At 35.0% G+C, this 16,361-nt stretch overlaps 1 protein-coding gene across 22 annotated transcripts in view; it reads right to left on the bottom strand.

Moving 5' to 3' along the window:
* Positions 1–16,361, bottom strand: part of LOC127854865 (neurofilament heavy polypeptide-like) — an 85,479-nt gene that overhangs the window by 26,869 nt on the left and 42,249 nt on the right. For 16 of the 22 annotated variants that reach the window (XR_008037229.1, XR_008037194.1, XR_008037219.1 and 13 more), the window contains 9 exons: positions 12,942–12,984; positions 9,805–11,046; positions 9,006–9,147; positions 7,523–7,659; positions 5,708–5,815; positions 4,701–4,874; positions 2,566–2,670; positions 1,373–1,520; positions 59–180 (listed from right to left, as the gene is read on the bottom strand). Coding sequence is in view for 13 of the 22 variants with exons in the window: in XM_052390019.1 (XP_052245979.1) it covers positions 59–180; positions 1,373–1,520; positions 2,566–2,670; positions 4,701–4,874; positions 5,708–5,815; positions 7,523–7,659; positions 9,006–9,147; positions 9,805–10,539 (1,671 nt within the window). In the remaining 9 variants the exon portion in view is untranslated. The remainder of the gene's footprint in view (positions 1–58; positions 181–1,372; positions 1,521–2,565; positions 2,671–4,700; positions 4,875–5,707; positions 5,816–7,522; positions 7,660–9,005; positions 9,148–9,804; positions 11,047–12,941; positions 12,985–16,361) is intronic. The other 6 variants (XM_052389996.1, XM_052389992.1, XM_052390003.1 and 3 more) reach the window with 3 other exon arrangements.

The raw sequence follows: 16,361 nt of genomic DNA on the forward strand, positions 1-16,361 counted from the left end.
GAATGGGTCAAATTGACTTACTACATGTATACAAGTATTATGAACAGACATGACCTACCTTTGCAGCAATGCCAGGCAGAGGGACCATCATGGAAGGGCTGGGTTTCTTGGCAGGGGGCGAGTCATTCGCCTCAGGTTCAACTGTCTCCTCACCCTCACTGTCAGCATTTTGCTTTGGCTCTACAAAAATAAGAAAAGGAATAGCATGAATTGAATGTGCATGTAATACATTTGTGTATTTGTGTTGTGTGACAAGCAGCAAAAACTTGTATGGACATGATGTTTTCAACTTTACAAAATCTCTTTCCACCACCAAATATCTGCATATTATACAGATGGCTTAAACTATCTGAACGAATTACAAAGCTTGTTACAAAATACAGTTTTGTGAACATAAGGTGAATTTTAAATACGCCAGTACATTTTCAGCGGTGATCAATACACAAATGCAAATGATACGATGCAGTAAACCTTAGTTAAGTCAGTTGAGCAAATATGTAATAAAGATAGAATATAGTTTATCAATGCACTGATCAGTCTACCCAATAATGGTAGCAGATATTCCTTCAACCATGCCTTAAACCTTAAAGGCCCTATAAAGGTGACGATCCGTTAATATTTACCGATTTTAAAATATATATCCATATTTTATTTATAAAGGTTATCAAAAAGCAATATATATATATATATGCTATTGGACATTACCATAAAAGATAAGCAATACAACTTGTTTTGAGCTCAAAATACAGTGTCCTCCATGTCAATCGTGTTTACAGTTATTTACATCGCTGTTTACTCGGGAAAGTGAAAGTGACTCGGGTCACCAAAAAAATATCGTTTATTTTTAACGTTTTCCGGTATCACTCACAAAGTAGGTATCGTTTAAATGGTTAAAACGTTTGTAGTGATCTAATAAGTAACTTTCTGCTAGTAAAAAGTTCTTTAAAATAGAATTAAAATTGAATTTTCTTTCCCTTATTTTTAGCATACGTCACCGCTTGAGGCTACACATCAGGTTAGTTGCAAAATTGTAAACATTTCTTCCAATTATGAAATGGGTATATCTTCCATTATTCTTGACAACGTTGCACCTAAGCTGTTTTATTAGCATTTTTTATGCAAGAGTAACTGAAATCCGTTAAAAATTTGACCAGTTTATATGCATAATAATTGGATTTGTCACCTTTACAGGGCCTTTAAGCATTTATATATGCATTTAGAAGGGTTTGTAGTCTATAAGGAAATCAAATAAAGTTAACGATATTCCTTATTAAATTAAGTTACTTGCAGGCTGTTCTGTTATATGCCGGCTTCACATAGCCATTTCCACTTTGCTTTTAGAGGGAGAAAGGGTATGTCATTGTGAGGTCACCTGTTGAGTCCTGGAAGAGAGCGTCTTCACCTGTGGACAGCAGCGACCTGCGAGATTTACGTGACAGCTTCCTACGGAGAGCAAGGGAGCCTTGCTTGCCAAGGGCAGACTTGTGCTTGGTCACATCCACATCCAAATGGTTAGCATCCTAGAAAAGGAATGTGATCCTTCTTCATTGTTTTAAGTTATACTATAACATGGTAAAGCAAAGTAAATTTTTACAATTTATGTATAAGAGCAAATAAAATGAAGAAATATTAGCAAAAGTGTCATTGAAATCCTTCATCAGTAAATGCAGACAAATAAATTGCATTCATCAACTAGTTTTTCATATGGCTAACATTTGTCAACAATTATTTATACCGATAGTAAATACATTAAACCATAGAGAATATTGAACACACAAAATATATATTATACATGTATAGAAGCAACAGTTTTCCCCAGCAATGCTGTTATCTTTTATTGAAATACTTATAAATAATGCATAGAACAATTGCATCCATTAAATTCAGATATAATCTTTCTAAGCCTTTGAAACCATGCCATATTTAATACAAAACTAAGATATGAACTCTCCCACTGACCTGAATGTCAGGCAACCTAAGTTATGAACTCTCCCACTGACCTGAATGTCAGTCAAACTAAGATATGAACTCTCTCGCTGACCTGCATGTCAGGCAAACTAAGTTATGAACTTTCCCACTGACCTGAATGTCAGGCAAACTAAGTTATGCACTCTCCCACTGACCTGCATGTCAGGCAAACTAAGTTATGCACTCTCCCACTGACCTGCATGTCAGGCAAACTAAGTTATGCACTCTCCCACTGACCTGCATGTCAGGCAAACTCAGATATGAACTCTCCCACTGACCTGAATGTCAGTCAAACTAAGTTATGAACACTCCCTCTGACCTGAATGTCAGGCAAACTAAGTTATAAACTCTCCCACTGACCTGAATGTCAGGCAAACTAATCTCCCACTGACCTGAATGTCAGGCAAACAAAGTAATGAACTCTCCCACTGACCTGCATGTCAGGCAAACTAAGTTATAAACTCTCCCACTGACCTGCATGTCAGTCAATCTAAGTTATGAACTCTCCCACTGACCTGCATGTCAGGCAAACTAAGTAATGAACTCTCCCACTGACCTGCATGTCAGTCAAACTAAGTTATGAACTCTCCCACTGACCTGCATGTCAGGAAGGTCAAACTCTCCAGCCTGGGGCTTGTGCCTCATCTCCACCCCACTGATATCCCCCTCCTCCTGCCCCTCAATCTCCTCCTTGTCCACAAACTGTAAACAGACATGTTTGCTTGTTTGGATTTGCCTCAAATTTCGACAGTATGGCTGTCATTTAAACTTGGTAGTAGTGCGGTCTCGTTTACTTATGCAAGTAAACTGGTCACGGGATGGTTACGAGTTATGTAACTTTGTGGGCACTTATGTAATGCGGAAATATTTATTCCACAATCGCTTATTTCCGGTCAGGATGACACTGCTGACATAACTAGATTGTTGACAAGGTTTTACTATAGCCATATAAGAAAAAATGCCCCGCCCCCTGGCGGCCATGTTTTTCAACCAACCAGCATCATTTTCGAACTCGTCCAAGATATTAATGGGATAAATCTTCTGACCAAGTTTTATAAAGATTGGACAATAAATGTGGCCTCTAGAGTGTTAACAAGATTTTACTATAACCATATTATAGCCATATAAGGAAAAATGCCCTGCCCCTTGGCAGCAATGTTTTTCAAGCAAAGGTAACCATTTTCGAACTCATCCAAGATATCATTGGGACAAATCTTCTGAGCAAGTTTCATGATGATCGGAAAATAAATGTGACCTCTAGAGTGTTAACAAGGTTTTACTATTGCCATATAAGAAAAAATGCCCCGCCCCCTGGCGGCCATGGTTTTCAACCAACCAGCATCATTTTTTAACTCGTCCACAATATAATTGGGATGAATCTTCTGACAAAATTTTATGAAGATCGGACAATAAATGTGGCCTCTAGAGTGTTAACAAGATTTTACTATAGCCATATATAGCCAAATAAGAAAAATGCCCCACCCCTTGGCAGCCATGTTTTTCAAGCAAATGTAACCATTTTCGAACTCATCCAAGATATCATTGAGACCAATATTCTGACCAAATTTCATGAACATTGGACAATAAATGTGGCCTCTAGAGTGTTCACAAGGTTTTACAATAGCCATATAAGGAAAAATGCCCCGCCCCTTGGCAGCCACGTTTTTCAAGCAAACAACCATTTTCGAACTCATCCAAGAAATCATACAGACCAATCTTCTGACCAAATTTCATTTAGATTGGACGATAAATGTGGTCTCTAGAGTGTTAACAATGTTTTACTATAGCCATATAAGGAAAACTGTCCCGCACCTGGCGGCCATGTTTTTTCACCAATCTGGACCAATTTTAAACTTATCCGAGATATCAATGAAACCAATGTTTTGACCAAGTTTCATGATGATTGGGCAAAAATTGTGACTTCTAGAGTGTCCACAAGGTTTCTCTATAGCCATATAAGGAATACTGCCCCGTCCCCTGGCGGCCATGTTTTTCAACGGCCCGGAACCATTTTTGAACTCAACCAACATATCATTTAGACAAACATTTTGACAAAGTTACATGAAGATTGGGCATCAAATGTGACTTCTACAGTGTTCACAAGGTTTTTCTTTTTTTGACCTAGTGACCTAGTTTTTGACCCAGCATGACCCAGTTTCGAACTCAGTCAAGGTATCAATGGGACAAATGTTCTGACCAAATTTCATGAAGATCAGACAATAAATGTGGCCTCTAGAGTGTTCACAAGGCAAAATGTTGACGGCGCACGACGGACAAAAGGCGATCACAAAAGCTCACCATGAGCACGTTGTGCTCAGGTGAGCTAAAAAATATAACTTCACTAAGTTAATGATCTCTACCTGCCAAATGATATAAAATAGAAATTATCTCCCTTTAAAGCTTGTTACTTCCCTTGGATTTTGTTTTTTGACCTTTGACCTTGAAGGATGACCTTGACCTTTCAACACTCAAAATGTGCAGCTTCATGGGATACACATGCTTTCCAAATACCAAGTTGCTATCTTCAATATTGCAAAAGTTATGGCCAATGTTAAAGTTTTCGGACGGACGGACAGACAGACTGACACACTGATGGACAGTTCAACTGCTATATGCCACCCTACCAGGGGCATAAAAATAGTAACAAGTTTAAACTGATAAATACACATCTAAATTTGGTCTGACAAGACTTCAAACCTCATATATTTAATATACATATAAACTGTGCTGACCTCAAAGAAATCTTCAGTATCAGCTGGTTCAATGCTGATCTCTGGAGCTGTGACCTTGACCTCAACATTTGGAGTGCTACTAATAGCATACATTGCATCTGAGTTATCCAAGACTGTTGCCCTCACTGAAGTATCATCAAACGCTTTAGAAGTGGTCGGACTCCAAAGGATGGACTGAAACATTTCAGACAAAGACCAACTGTTTTTGTGACCAATTAAAATGTATTCACACAAATTGGTAATTCAAGATAATTTTTTCCCAAATTTGATGAGTTCATAACACTCTGATATATTCCTATGGTAAAATCCATTTCAGGGAAAAAAAAACATACTTGGTTTTTTATAAAACAAAAACATTTTAACTGCAATGTAACATGTAATTTCCATGATATAATAAATGAGATTGGTTTAGAACAGAGAATGCAGAATGCAGTTCCATCAATGCAGAAAAACATGACATACATGTAATAATAATTAATCAGTTACAAAAACATGCATATTTTTCTATAAATTAAATCATTTTACATTTTACAGAAAAATATGGCTAAGTTATTTCAGAATGTGATATTGAAATCAAAGCAAGTTATACAGGCAATCTGTATGCATAGGTGATAAAGTAAGTTATCATCCACGCAAGTTGTCAACTACAAAGTGAATACATTCAATACACTGAAAGATCGAGGATTTCCACAGAGGCAAGAATCCATTTTCAAATACAATCAAACCCTGTATTATAAGACTATATTAATGTTTCTATAATCTCTTAAGACACAGGCTATTTTATAGCTACAAAAGTATTTGAAAGTGATAATAGATTTGCCTTTTAAGTGAAAATTATTTCTTAATGTCAGTGCCTTTTGCAAAATAGGGAATATATTGAATGCTCACCATCATCAAAGACAGACATTAAAATTTTTCTGAATCATAAGAAACAATTCAATTTTTAAACATGTTTAAAATATTTTGGGGAGATTATTTTCTACCCTGGAGATCACTAATTTGTGTACCTCTAAGTTTGAGCTTTCCATTGCGCCTGGTATGATCAGATCGTCGAGTTCGGGCTCGGACTCATCACTGAGCCCTGTGAGCAAGTCCTCAAAACTACGCTCCATACTCTACATGATACAAGCAAAGGTTACAATGCAGTAAAGCTATTTGCATGTCAATAGCTTGCCAACATTTAACTTACACTGATATTTATGCATTTGTTTGTTGAACAACCATCGTGACAAATATATTAATTGTGTACTGAAGTAACAGACAATAGATACAAATACATGAAAATACCACTTACTGATATTCATGCTGTCATATGCCTTTTGAATATAAATAAATATAAAACACATTTCACGCTTGCAATTTACTACTGTAATATTAACAAGATTTAGGTTTATGTTGGTAAGCTATACATGGCTTATATTAACAGAATACACTTCCTATACAAAATAAAAAATTGTTAAAACTTGATTGTATCCTAGCCAAAAACAAGGGACAAAATAGTCACAAAACCAGGTTTTCAATTTGAAAAAAAAAACCTGATAAAGGAAGACAACTCAAACTGAACTGATTGTTTATAAATAACCCCCTTTGTTTCAAAATAAATCTATTTTTAGTCATGGCGACCTTGACCTTGGAGATATTGACATAATTCTTTCGTGCGACACACCATCCAATGATGGTGAACAAATGTGCCAAATGATTTTAAAATCTCACAATGCATGACATAGTTATGGCCTGGAAAAGCTCATTTATGGCTATTTTTTACCTTTGAACTCAAAGTGTGACCTTGGAGATATCGACGTAATTCTTTCGCGCAACACACCGTCTGATGAGGGTGAACAAATCTCACGATGAATGACAAAGTTATGGCCCGGACAAGCTTGTTCCTTGCTCTAGGAAAACTGGTCTTAATGCATGAGCGTAGTGTTGTCCAAAATTAGCTTGTGCAGTTTGCACTGGCTTAATCAGGGATACAAATTTCGGTGTTTATGGATTATTTCGTTAAAAAAGCTCGGTTTTCCCAAAGAGCAGCTCATATTATCTTATTAAGACCTTGCAAACCAATCAATATATGCGATATACCCTTTTAATATGATTCATAAATAATTCATATAAAGTATGCAATGCATTCATATTAAGCCTCACCATTTGTTTTTCAAGTTACATGATTTTATTTCAAGAGAATTCAATGGTAAACCCCATCTTGTTAACCATCTTTTAGTGAACGCAAGAACATGATAAGAATAAATACAAGCAAGATATTTTATATGCAGTTATTCAAAATAAGCAAATATTTACTAAAGAGAGCAGCCAATATACATGTAACACTGGGGCAAGCCATTCATTAACTGTCAAATGACATTTTCAAAACAAATATAATAAGAGTTCAAGTTTACAAATTTCTGTATTAAGAAATAAGTTTAACAACAAACATTAATTGCAACAATGCTCAATAGTGATTTTGTAAGCATCTGAATCAAAAGGGGAATGAGTCCACTAGTGTCATTTTCAATTTTAATCCAATTTAATGTTCTTAATTAACAGATATCTAGAAGGTCCTATATTTACAGGTTGTGCTTGTTGGTCTTGAAGAGCGTTAACCTTTCTATCTAATTTAAAGTATTGTGCATCTCATAATAATACCATCAAGTAGGTTTTGCACTTGTAATTGTATTTGATGTTTTAAACACCTTTTGCAAAACAAAGTTCCCTCAAGAATTTTCATTGCAGTATGATTTATGTTAATGTATCTAACAACTGACAAGCCCTTTATATTACCACTGAAGCAGTAGATTAACATACTGATGGCTATCCTCACAAACCTTTTTCAAATTTGTTTTTGGAAGAGATTTCTTAGCCTTGTTTTTCTTTGTAGGTTCTGTGTAGTGTTTCTCTTCTTCAAGTTCTTCTTTGGTGTCAACAGTCTCCTCTGGTTTTACATCAAGATTGTCAACATCATCTGAAATACCATGTGTCAATTAGAACCATAAAATTCCCAGAAAAAAGTCAAGATTTTTTTCTTCAAAAAATCAATCCCCCAGTTATAGTTGTTAAGTTGTTGTTGCGACAAAAAACTTGCTTATTTACAATGCAAAACGTCGTCTTTTAACTGACAACTAATAATATTATCACAGTCTTCAACTTCACGTTATTTGTTATTTTTGACATTTAATCCAAAGTTTTATTTTAGAAAATGTCTTTTTTCATTGAAATTGTAAATAAAGAGTCGATGCCATTTATACAAGTCTTGCAAAAATGTGCACTCTATGAGAAGGAAAGCAGCTGTCTGTCTGAAGACATAAAGAAACATATATCACGCTGATGAAATTGGTTTTCTTTATATAGCAATTTACATGCTCAATTAATTATGTGTTTGTTACTTAATTGCAATTGTTCAATTATGTAACAGTATGTGCATAGCTCCGCCTTTCAAATTTTTTGCAGAGCACAGAGGTAGAATTCAACGGTTATTTGAACAATTTGTTTTTACAAGTTGAGTCCCAATGGGCCGTTATTATTCGGCCTAAGCTCAGAAACGCCAATAAATTTATCTTTGATTGTCTGAGAAAGGCGAATAATTTACGATTAACCAACTTCCTGTACAGTTCCTAACAATGGCAAACGGATGTGAATAAGAAATTCTTAAACACATTTATCGTAAATAATAGCACAGTGTTTTGTTATATTATTACCGATTTATCAAATTAAAAGGTAAATTATATATATAATACTTTTAACTAATGTAATATCTGGTTTGTTTAATATAATTAAAATGTTAACAATAAAGTTGCATCACAGAATTGGACAATAATTTTGATGGGGTCGCAATTTTACTGATGCTGATTTTCGTTTCCCAATTGTAATTTTGACTCGTCTTATGAAATGCACTTAAACAAAATGTCAAATTTTCTAACCATTTTTTACCCCTGACGTATGAGCAGGTAAACGTATGACTGAGTTATTATGGTAAGTATTAGCTATATAGCTCAGCAGCATAGGAAGCTTTGAGTCATAGTCACACTTTTGAGTCTGTTTTGTAGAACAGTGACTGGGTGTTTTAGGGGAAATCTTGAGAATAACCAAGGAGTGGTCATGGTTACCCACTGCAAACTGGTCTGAAGACACACTGGCTACATATATATGGTATAAGAGAGTTTTGTGCATGACTTGGCTCATAAAAGAATTGTTCATAATCTATTTGTTGGAGGAGAGCTTAACTTCACATAAAGATCAACTTGTTATGCACTAGTGATCAAGCCCAATATCAACAAATATAAGACAAAATAGCTGTTGTCAAAAACAAACCAGTTTTGTCAGTATTGGTTGTCTCTGCCACTGGTTCTTCTTCATCTAGTTCAGGACTCTCATTGCAGGGCTCTGACTCAGATTTAGTGTAAATATCGTCCACAGTCACTTCTTCATTGGTCTCCCCTTCTGTTGACTGCTCCTGAAAGTGATGAGTTTCAATGCCATCATAAAATGCACGGTTAAAAACATGTACTCAATGAAATGACTATTACAACTGTTAATGTTTATCAATAATTACTGTAAAATTGATTTTCCAAAAGTGATTGATAACTTACTTTCATTATAATTAGGTTAACATAGCTTCAATTATATGTTATCTAATTAATGTTATATAATTATTCAGTATTTTAAATATGTTACAACGATAATATGTAGGTGAAACATAATATTATTAAGGTGAAAATGGTGTGGATATACAACAATTGTCACACTAATTCATTATAAAACAGTCTTAATTTAACCAATTCACTTAAAAAGTTTTCTTTACCTGATTAAATCAACATTTAAATTTTCATTTAAATAACATCATGTGCATTACTTTACACATACAGATTACATAAATAAAATACTAAACGGTGATAATTTTTTTTAAGAATAATAGCAAATTCTAAATTCAGATGCATTTCTAATGCAACACAATACTATGCTTGTTTTGATTTAAAAACAAGGAATCAGTATATCTTTTAGTATTCTTAAAAAAAAATACTGTGATAGCCTAGCCTAGACTAGATTAAAACTAGATAATTATTTTTAAAATGCAGTTAGAAGGGGGCATATATGTAACAATGAGAACTACCTTATTGTACTCATCATGCAATGCGCAAGTGTTATTATTAGCAGCAGAGTTAGCAAGAGAGAAGAGGTCATCTGAGGCTGGCACAGTTCCCTCTGGCTGCATTTTCAGTACTGCATCCAGGCTGTCATGGGGGTCAACAAGGAACACTGGATGTATATCTGATGCTAACAAATGGCACATTTCAGTGGAGGCTCCCTCATCAGTATTGACACTCTCACCCATGTCAAACAGATCCATGCCTGCATCTGCCTTCAGACTGGCCTTGCTAGACTGAGCAGTAACAGCTGAGCCGAAGAAATCATCCAAGTCATCTTTAAAAGATTTCTTATCACTTTTGTTTACTTGAGCTGTACTGAATAGAAAATCAAAGTCATCATCTTTCACAGAGGCAGGCTTTTTGTCTCCTTTTGGGAACATCAAATCAGGCTCATCATCAATATCTGATCCAAATAAACTGTCAACAGTTTTTTGGGTGGCTGATTGCTTTGACGACGCTTTACTGACCATGGTTTCAGCCTGTTTAATATCAGAGGTCTTGAAAATGTCATCCTGTATAGGGGCCATTAAAACATCATCTAGAGTGTTGTCTTCTCCAGTGTCTCCAAAGATATCTTCAAAAGACTTTGTTGGTCGACTTTCTTCTGGCTTGAACAGGTAATTATCCTTTGTTGGACGACTTTCTTCTGGCTTGAACAGGTTATCATCCTCATCCCCAAAGTGAAGTAAATCCGACATTTTGCAGCTATTATTTTCTTGCTACCACCAATCAACTTTGAATATTAGCTATTTACCTCTGATTTCAGAAGAAAACAAAAAAGGAAATTTGTCTGATTATTACAAAAAAAAATATATCTCTTAACTACACTAGTTCAGGCTTAAAAGTAATTTAAGAAACTAAAGATAATAAACTCATAATTTGAGCCTAAATTTGAGATTAATTTTTCTGCAAGTTATTACTATTTTTTACAATCTGCTGTTATAATATACATTTATATAATTTGTATTTGAATGGCTAATTGGATCAAATGGCACTACGAGTTGTTAGTATAATATGTAGATCTTTCTTTTACTGAGGTACTATATGATATATGATTATGTAAGTTATTGCACTATATATAGATCAGTAAGGTGGTTTCACATGCAGTCAGTTCAGTGAGATTGTAAGTCCAGAGAAGGAAACTATGGTGAGTTAATGCACATCAATACCATGCTGGTGTGATTGCAAACAGGAATGTGTCAACTCTGCAATGAGAACAGGAAGCAAAACATCTGCAAAATGTAAAAACAACAACAACAACAAAACTTCAGTGTCAACTCTGATTTTTTGTTGCAACAGTGCTTATATCATAAGGTGCTAAGCATAAGGAAGACTCTTGAGATAAAGGGCTTGATTACATCTACATTATCTATAGTATCTAAAGTATCCCTTTAGGTCAATTTGACTAACTTATGTATTGACTATTTGAAGCCTTTTTTTACCATTTTCTGTATCTTTAACTAAATTATACATGGACAATAGATTACCAAAGTTCAAACATTCTTAAAAGGCATATTTGTATACAATTAAATAAAAAAACAAGAGCTGTCACCATAGGATGACTAATGCCCCCTATAAACGCTTGGTAGAAGTTATGAGCTTTTTTCGAAACCTAAACGCAGATTTCGAAACCTTCACGCAGACCCTAAGTTCAAGGTCAAGGTCACAGGGGTCAAAATTTGTGTGCGTATGTAAGGCCTTATCCATATACACATGCATGCCAAATATGAAATTGCTATCTGAAGCGACATAGAAGTTATGACCTTTTTTCGAAATCTAAACGCAAAGTGTGACACACAGACGGACGGAAAGTCCGATTACTAAATGCCCTCCTTTGAGGGCATAAAAATGTCTAAGAATATCAAAATTAATCAGAAAGTCACATAAACTAGAGAGCGGACCCCATGCTAAATCCTTGAAATGCACTAAGTGACCCCCGTGACTTAGTTTTTGACCCGACATGACCCATATTCGAACTTGACCTAGATATTGTCTTGATACAACTTCTGACCAAGTTTGGTAAAGATCAGATGAAAACTACTTCAATTAGAGAGTGGACACAATGCTGAATCCTTGAAATGCACTAAGTGACCTTGTGACCTAGTTTTTGACCCGGCATGACCCATATTCAAACTTGACCTAGATATTGTATTGATACAACTTCTGACCAAGTTTGGTAAAGATCAGATGAAAACTACTTAATTTAGAGAGCGGACACCATGCTAAATCCTTGAAATGCACTAAGTGACCCTGTGACCTAGTTTTTGACCCGTCCAACTTGACCTAGATATTGTCTAGATACAACTTCTGACCAAGTTTGGTAAAGATCGGATGAAAACTATTTGAATTAGAGAGCGGACACGAAAAGTGTGACAGACTGACTGACAGACAGACTGATGGACAGTGCAAAAACTAGTAAGAGAAAGTTATTATACAAAGTCAATACATTTCATAAAACTTATTTAATCAGAGCTAACCCTGTATTAAAACACTGTACTGGCAAACAAATCTGCATATAGCCTCTTAAAAACTTGCTCTACATCATAATATATAGGCATTGTAAATTAATTATTGACAGATTGCATAACAGCTAAAAACTGGTCAGAAAGTTAATACAGCAAACATTCTGGCAGCTGTTAAAATATATTAGACCTACACATTTAGGAAGCATGATTACAATATAGGATGTATATGTTGGCTTATTGGGACATTCACTCTTATGAAAAATGAAAAACTATGCTAACAGTAAGAGCTATCCCCCCCTCACCCTAAAAAGTTGTTTATATGTTTATAAACAAGTAACACTATTTTTAAATATTTGTAGAAAAGATTGTATTTGTTAATGAGTAGTTACTAGTTGATAACTTGGTTTAAATTATTATTTCACAATTCCTATTGTGTTCATCAAATGTTAAAAAGCTGTTCAGAAATAATGCAATACTTATATTCCCAGGGACTTAAATGGGTTTATAATAATATGATTTCATGAAAACTGAATTCATTATCAAATGAATTGAACCAGAACTAATGCTTGAAAGAAGTTAACATAACAATATTTTAGAGAGAATTTTGCAAATCTACAATACATGGTCTGTCTCACCTTGTTTGAAGAAGTTCAAGCTAACATTATTCTTTGCAACAATCTGAAAATACACAATTACAATGGCAATGTAAGGATGGTTTAAGCAATATAAATACATAGACAGTGATTTTTGTCAAATTAGGAAAAGAACCAGTTCAATCGGCAAATAAAAAGTATCAGTGCCTTCCCCAGGAATTTTTTCAGGCGCCCCGGGGCCGATCGGGGGTGGGATCGGGACGGGTGTCCCCTCCCGACGTTGATTTTTTTAAAATTTAACGTGTCAATTCACGTTCTGTGGTGCGTTATAACTTAAAGAAAAACAGCGTCAAAAGACGTCATTTGGTGCGCTATGACTCTAAAAAAAAAAACCCAGTCATTTAAAAATATATATTTTTTTATATTGTTTAATTGTTTTAAAACTTTTCCGCACAGATAGTAAAATCCCGACTCGAACGATTCCTCAATACATCCGTTTCAACCCGACTCTATTACTGTATACTTACTATTTTTCAAGTTTCTATTTATTACCCGATAATCCCGTTTTTCCGTTTTTATCAATCTCTTGCTGGTACATATTTACGATAAAAGCTTTCAGTTATTTCATTAACACAAACCTTGCCATTTTTTAAGTGACTATTTATAGATTTGATGAAATATTGCCTCTGAATATGCGTCAATCCCCTGACCTGTTGTGTGCTTGTTAAAACGCTCAATACACGCCATTTGTATGCAATAGACGCGACGTTTTACATGCTGCATAATTTTCGCGCTCTTTTTAATTGACAAAAAGATTCGACACAAAATAAATTTGCACTGCTAATTTGAAGCAAAAATATTTAACGGTGCGGTTACATTTACATTCGGAAGTGTGTTTCGGATTAAAAACGCGTTAACATCGACTTACGGGAATGGGTTTCGGATTACAAATTTAATTATTCCCATTTGAGATTTCAACAAATATTAACCGTTGCGTTATAAATTCAACGATAATTTGTTTAAACACTTTACGAGTCGAATAAATGTTTTGACGGAATTATGCATGAAATTCACGTTGTCCACGAGGATCACGGCCGGTTGCCATCATCAGTCTTCTAACTATCGATTATCAGACGAAACATTTACAAGTGTGCGTAATTAATTCAACGAAAATTTGTTAAAGCGCATTACGTGTCGAATAAATGTCAGAAAAACGAGGTTAATCAGTTCTATAAATGGACATGTTGAAATATACATGTACTGGAATTAAATAAATTGTTATCACATAATTGTAACCGGGAGTCATTTGCACAACTTACTCGCTATAATAATTAATTGTTTACCACTTGCAATTAATTTCTCGTATTAATTATGAGTCATAGGTAACACTTGTTTACAGTAAAAAGGTGTGATGATGATGCCCTAAACCGTCTTTAATGTTCTGTACTGTACTAATTACCGGTTTATATTACTCAAATGGTACAACTTCTTACTAATCAAGCTGCGATAAACTCTTACTTCATGCCCGACGTCAATCAAAAATAATGGTCGATAGTTAACCCCGCCCTCATAAGCATTCACGTAACCGATTGGACGATGAACTTCACAGTTTGACGACTGGAAAGTTACCAGATACATCCTTGTCAGCATTTAAATGACCGTGTAATTATGTGGCTAGAATAATCGATATGCGCGTCATGCTATTCTCTTATCAGTGGATTATCCATTACCCCATGTGGTGTTTATGGCGATTACTTGTGAAAGTAGGTACCGAGTGCTCTTTTAAAACAGGGAATATTGATACACTGAAAGGGAAACCTTGATTTTTTTGGACAATCTCCACTTTCTTTTACTGAAGAATACACTGATCGGAAAATTTCAAGCGCCCCGGGGACTCTGATTTCAAAATTCAAGCGCCCCGGCAAGGGGCGCTTAAATGGCCTGGGGAAGACCCTGAGTATGTAATACCATAAAGTTGGGAAAGACCTGAAATCCTCAAGTATGGAAATTCACATACTGATTATTGGTAATTTAAGGTCTTATTAATAACTTGGTACTAAATTGCACATACCAATTAAAATCATAATTTACACTGCAAAAATGACCATTTTAATTTTAAGTTGGTATAACACAGCAGTTAATTACGTGTGCCACCTCTATTTTGAGAGGCATTAATAAATGAGCTATATCATGCTACTTCCGAGGTGGCGCTCAGGCCGGGATGTTTTAAAATTTCATGGAAAATTTGAAAGGGTGATAAGGTTTTGTATGTTTTTTCAACATATTTTGCATTATTTTTAAAATTGGGCAATTTAGTGCGATTCAGCGATTATAAATTCATCCAAAGATGTACAGAAACATACCATTACAACCCATTTGGAAACGTGAGGACCTTTATAAGTTGTGGCATGGTAGAATACGCAAAAGCAAATCGATGTCTTTTGCCTTTGTGACGAGCAAATTCCTAGCCAATTAAATCGCTCATTACATAAAACGATTGCTTTGAACCTGTACAAGTAAATGCGTGCACAAAAACATTGACTTCTAGCCGATCTAATCGATAAATTTGCATTGTTCAAAAAGAGATGGCGTCAATGCTAAGGAGGTGGCGCTCAGATTAGGAGATGGTACAACGCACATTTATAGCTATTTCAAAGTGAAATATTTTATGTAATGGTTTCTATTATGTTTCCAGGACTCACATTATTTTTTTGTAAGATGACTACTTTAGCACATTTGAGTCGCATGTGTTTTTAATTAGAAAAAGTGTTTTTTCTAGACAATTACATGATAGAGGTGGCATTTGTTGTAAATGAGCACTTACTTTATTGGCCGTGAAATGTTTTTTCCTTGCTGTAAAATAATATTTGGGTTGTGACAATTTGCCTCGGTTATTCACGGGAAAAGAAAAGATTCAAACTTTGCACATTTTATTTTAGCCTTAAGAACGGAAACTTTGAAAAGATGTGATACAGAAATGTTCAGCTAAATTTACTCACTAAGAACTTTGTACCGGTACCTTGAAATTGAAGTGTGAACAGAAACATAACCATATCACAATTTTGTCACAAATCATTTACAATAATGCAGACTTCATGTGTTTAGAGAACTTTTGTTCACATAATTGCATACATCTGTATCATACAGAGGGGGTAATCACGTGATAGTCAAGATGGCGACGTGCATACCGAGACAGTTCTTTTTCGCAGTTTTATACCCTTTATTACTTTTGTTTATTTTTTAAATGACGCTCACTTTCCAGCCATATCAGTAAAAAGGTGATTAGCGTTTATTTCGCATTTAAATTCGCTTTATATCTCGACTTTACTCCCCGCAAATTTTCTTAGTGGAGCCCTAATTAGGTCATCCTGTTAAGAAATTTCGCACCGAGTAAAGTCGAGATATAGAGCAAATATTACTATGAAATAAAAGCCAGTAACTGTCTTCATAATATAGCTGGAA

Source organism: Dreissena polymorpha, chromosome 1 (assembly GCF_020536995.1).
Source record: "Dreissena polymorpha isolate Duluth1 chromosome 1, UMN_Dpol_1.0, whole genome shotgun sequence".
Lineage (NCBI taxonomy): Eukaryota > Metazoa > Mollusca > Bivalvia > Myida > Dreissenidae > Dreissena > Dreissena polymorpha.